Source organism: Anneissia japonica, unplaced genomic scaffold, assembly GCF_011630105.1.
Source record: "Anneissia japonica isolate Jap-2015-1 unplaced genomic scaffold, ASM1163010v1 scaffold585_len4108843_cov191, whole genome shotgun sequence".
Lineage (NCBI taxonomy): Eukaryota > Metazoa > Echinodermata > Crinoidea > Comatulida > Comatulidae > Anneissia > Anneissia japonica.
The window spans coordinates 485,065-490,614 of NW_022716829.1; the positions used below are offsets into that span (position 1 = coordinate 485,065).

At 32.2% G+C, this 5,550-nt stretch overlaps 1 protein-coding gene across 1 annotated transcript in view; it reads left to right on the plus strand.

The window, feature by feature from the left end:
- Positions 1 to 5,484, plus strand: part of LOC117109951 (TAF5-like RNA polymerase II p300/CBP-associated factor-associated factor 65 kDa subunit 5L) — a gene marked incomplete in the record, with an annotated part of 15,189 nt that extends 9,705 nt beyond the window's left edge. Inside the window, 4 exon segments of the mRNA XM_033252450.1 lie at positions 507 to 561; positions 1,027 to 1,149; positions 2,204 to 2,261; positions 2,566 to 5,484. Coding sequence (XP_033108341.1) covers positions 507 to 561; positions 1,027 to 1,149; positions 2,204 to 2,261; positions 2,566 to 2,692 — 363 coding nt within the window.
- Between the last annotated feature and the right edge of the window lie 66 nt (positions 5,485 to 5,550).

The window sequence follows — 5,550 nt, forward strand, 5'->3', positions numbered from 1 at the left end:
TATAATTATATTTTAACGGTACTTATACAGGCAATTAAGAATGACCACAAAATGAATGTTTTTTTACATAATAAAGATATTTAGACATTTCATGTACTTTATTTTGTGTAGGTCAAGCGTCATTGTTTTTGGACTTGTAAATAGTTTTGTTTCCTTCAAATCGAGTTGACCGTACAAATAATATTTGCTTGCCTATTTCAGTGACCTAGACATTATTATCTACAGCTGTGTCTAACATGTCATTATCACTGATATCATCCCAAAGATTGTGATTAATGTATAATTTCCTTTAAAGTGCTATTGCCTCGATCAACTTCCGGTATCTACTAAGTATGTGCTTAAAGGGACAGGGCTTCACAATACAGTTGTTCTTAACTGTCTCTCTGTGTATGTTCATCTCAGTCGCCTACTAGGTGCGTGCTTTACACATTTGAGGTTAATGTTCCTTTTTTTATAGTGGGTTATAAGGGTAGACATGTGTCTAATCTGTTTTCATATTCCCACAGGGTTCAATCAACACTCTTGCCTTCTCTCCTGATGGAAAGGTGCTAGCTTCGGCAGGTGAGTTTTCGAGTTGTGCTGCATACAAGGAGAATCTTACACCTCCTTGCTGCTTATTAATATTTTTGTGTCCTTCTTCCCTACTCCTATTTTTTTTTTATTCCACTTCCCCACTCCTACTACCTCATCCTTATTCATGACCCCTATTTTTTTTTTATCTTTTTCTCACCCCTGATTTTACATCCCTTTTCACAAACACATTCTTTCTTTCTAGTTCCCTTCCATGTTTTTAGGTCCTTGTATCCCACCCCTCTTTTAATCCCTGTTTCCTATTTTAGCATCTTTGTTTCTCACTCCTGTTCTCATTACTGTTTTTGCATTTCTGTTGTCCACACTTTTTTTCATTCCTTTTCACAACCCTTATATTTGCATTTCTGTTGACTACTGTTTTTACATCCCCTTGACTCAGCTTTTTAATTATTCATTTGTCCATTACAGTAAAATTGTTTTCTTTGATCATTATAGGAGAAGACAGAAAAATTCGTTTATGGGATCTTGCAACCGGGCAACTTTTAAAGGAGTTACGAGGTCATTCCAACAGTGTCTATGGACTCAGTTTTAGTCCTGATTGTGCTATGTTAGCTTCAGGTAAAAGTTTGTTTAACATATTCACTGTGAAGACAATACTGCCAGATCCAAAAGATCATCTCAAATAATGGTTTGGTCTGCATTTATATCTGTTTGATATACGTGTATTATGTCAAAGTGACATAATAGTTTATTTAATGACCAATTATTTAATTATTTCTGGAGTGTAGATTCACAAGTAGTAGAGTAGTTGTAGTTTTCTTCTCAAAAGATTTCCTATTCCTGTAAATTTAAATATATTAATATTTAAATATTTACTAATATGTTTTTTTCTATACTGGTCATCTCAGCATCTGTATGCAATTTTTTTTTTTAAATTTAATGAGATATTAAAATGTCAGGCAATACAAATTACTCGTTCAGCAGTGGCGGCCCGATTAGGATTACTGGTTAGGTATACCTTACATATAGCTTTTTTTCTTTTTCTTTCGTGTTGCCTGCCAGAGTCTTGTATTTATGTATATTTTTATATATTTCTATGGATATGAATTCTGAAATAGAGAGAAATGAAAATATTACATCTCTTGATAGTGATTCTCTGATTAACAGGCAATGGTGTATCATTGAAGCACTAGGTGTGCCCCTCTGAATGTAAAGAAAAGTTATTCTAACTGATAACTTAATTTTATTTAAATTATATATAATTTGTTGCAATTTTTTATAAAATGAATATAAAATTCTAATCTTTCAGTCTTGGCAATTGCAATATTTTGTGCTTATAATTTATGTATGCTTATTGTATTTCCTTGCTTAAAAAAATCAAGTGTTTATACTAAGCTCTGACCAGACACTCAAATTTTATTTGACAAAAGCATGTGACATGCCTAAATATGGTCATGATAACATCACATCATGACCATATATAGGCACATCAGGACTATATACGGGCATAAAAGTTTTTTTTTTCTGGACCAGGCTTAATAGTACAGATGTGATTTACCAAATAGAAAAAAAAATTGGTTTTTTTTTTTGTTATGGTTTATATACAAAATGATTAGTGGATGTTTTCTTCAATTTTATTTTAACATTTTATATTGAATTTGTTTTACTTCAGGAGGGAGTGACAACATTATTAAATTATGGGATGTACGCAATTCATTTAGGCAAACACAGTAAGTTTATTACATATTGTTTCAATTCAGAGCATCAATTTTTTATGTAAAGATAAAGGTAGTAGAAAAACCAATCTGGCAGCGTCATTGAGTAAATATTCTGAAGGCCTCCTTAATAGTAGGGTGGGGAGGGGGTTCATATGTTTGTTATCCCATGATTTCCATCATCTGTGTTCTTGGTATATTCATTTGTATCTATCCAAATATATTTTTGTGATTCTCATTTTATCTGTCCTTGACTCTTTCAATGTGTTTGGATGATTTGTTGACTGATTGATTGATTGATTTATTTGTCTTCTTCCAGGACTGAATCATCATCTTCTTCGCTGGAACTACTGGGGAGTTTCCCAAGTCGCTCTTGCTCTATACAATATCTGCAATTTTTCCATTGTAACCTACTCTATGCAGCTGGCACACCGTCTGGTTTGTAGATAGATAGTTGGATACAAAAAACAGCATGCACCAATCAGAATTTAGTACAGTAAATTAATCATTAATCATGTGATCAAACTAAATTATGCATTTCTTCCCAAAGTTTTAGCACAGTGGCATTCTGTTGATCAGCAACATTTATTCAGATTTAATAAGTATTTTTACGTCCAAAATGCAGTCTTTGAATATTTATAATCTGGAGGGCAACATATTCTTTTATATTTCTACGTTAAATTATTTTTTATAATAAGAAATTATCTTAATTTATGCTGAAATGAAAGTATATATGTTTTAGAACAGAAGTAGAAATAGTAATAATTAAATGAAACTTAATTTACAATATGGTTCTAGAAAAGAGTTGCAGGAACATGAATATCATGGACCTGATAATTATTTTGAGCACTTCAAAATATAAAATATATTGTTAACCAGCCAAGTATTGTTTTTTTAAACAAATTTCTAGTCTTGCTATGTTTATTTTCAAACATAATCATGTTCTAAAGACTGTATCTCTACTTCAAATTTGGTATACATTTAAACTTGCAGAAGTCAGCTTTGCCTAACTAAAATAATTTCTAAGGCGATCATATTTTACATGTCTGATGCTGCTTGACCACATATTATGCACTAAATGATGGTGAATTTATCACATTTTTTTTCTGAAATGCAACAATACTTCTTGAATAGCCACCTAATCATGGCTATAATATCTAAAATTATTTAAAAAATCGCTTTTTAATCAATTGTATCCGCTTAGTTCGCCCAAAATCTAATTTTTTTTTGTTTTTTTTTTGGTTTTTTTAAATCGAACAATAAATTTCTATCGATGCACAGAGCAACCGATCATTGAGGCTGACAGACTTTAAAATAGCACATGTGCAAAATATGATCTAAAGGATTGTTATAAATAATTCATGGAATTTTACCAAACTATCCTACACTGAAAAAATTTACTGCCAACAGTGTTTCCAGGGCAACAAGACCATATCAGAGAAGAAGTCGATCATTTCGTTGGAAAACCCCGCTTAGAAAAAAAAAAAAAAAACATTTTTTACAGTCCGAAAGTGCCATTTTCAGGCGCCTGTTCTTAAAATTTGCTCACCTTAGGCTAACCATTTTTGGGCTGAGGTGGGTTTGGTCCACCTGTCAGGAACCATGGATCCCTTGTCAAACAATCTCTGTTGCTGCCACTGAGCAATATCAAGGCACACTATTTGTCAGTAATAGTGTGATAGCAATATTTATGGTAAAAGTCAAGATCTTTTAATTATTAAAGCGTTTTGCAAGAAATGTTTCGTCTCAAACTTTCCTCCAAGTAATGTGCATTTATCAGATTTTACAGGCTTTGTTACTAACTTATTTATTTTTCTAGACATTAATGATCTTCAAACATTAGTAGCCAACTCAGCAAATTAAATTATAAAAGGCTTTAAATTTTTGAATGTATATATTCTTAATATGTCATTGGTTATTAAATTAAGGAAACATTTGCCTCTGGTAACATATTTGAAAACGCCAACAAATTCAATTAAAACATATAATTGCTCATTTAAAATTAATTTTTTGCGAATTTGTAGACATCTTAAGCTGGGCACTTACCGCACCTGACAGTCATCAGCTGACGCACGGTTCCATAGAGAACACAACGCCAAGGCATGCGCGACGGATTGCTTTTAATGACGATCTGTTCAGACTGCCATTGACAATCAGCAGACGACATGGCGTTGTGTACCATTCACAGGGAGCAGAGTTGGATTGCGACTGTCGTACAACAGTTTGAGCCCGGCTTTACTACGAATAAACTGTAAAACCTCGAATTGAAGCCTCGGGCTTCTTTTTTTTTTTGCGACCTTTGGATAGGCTTTTTTTCGAGGCTACTTTTGCAAAGTAAAGAGTGGGGCTTTCTTTTCAAAATGAATGTTGTAAATTTTGGGAACTTGTACTATAAAACAATAACTAAGATCACTGTGACATCAACCTGTATCATGGAGTGCATTAACTGTCATTAAATCTCCTAAATTACTGCATAAACCAACCTTGTTTTTAACTTATTTAGTTTTTTAATTCATGTACAGTGTATGTACTCTACTATTTCGGACAGAAGCCTATGCTATCTTGAAAAGAAGCACATGGACTTCTTTTCGCGGCTAATTTTGCAAACTAAAGAGGGGGCTTCAATTCGAGATGGCTTTCTTCTCGAGATTAAGCCCATTCAATTCGAGGTTTTACAGTATCTATCTGATTACAAGACATTTTATAGGCCTGTTCAGAAGAATATTAAGCCCAGTTCAGACTATCTAATTTTATTTATATGGTCATGATGTGATGTCATCATGACCATATTTAGACATGTCACACAGTTTTTAGTCTTTAGAAAATGTGATAGTGTGGACAAGCTTTAAGAAGATTATAAATATGTATCAGTTTTAACAGATGCATACTGCACATAGTTAAAATTGGCGAAGAAGATATTTTTTATTCAATTTTATGTAGCTGTATGAGGCTATAAAATTTCAAGTAATAAATGCAATCTAAGCTATTCAAATTCTATTTTTTAGTTTGCAAGGTTTACCACAAAACAGACAATATTTCTTTTTAAAAGCTCAAAGAAATGCTTCTGTTTATAGTATAAATTTACAGCGAGAGAAATAAAGAATAAAAAAAAGTTCTGTAAGTCAAGAAACACTCTTTTATACATTTTTTTTTATTTATACGAAACTGGTTGTAGACTGCTGTATTTTTTGTTTGTAGAATTGACCAAAAAAAAAACATTTGGTAATTACAATTATAATTGAATGTTTGTGATTTATTTCTTGTTGTGATTGCTAACTACTGTACAAGAATGAAAAAAAGTCGC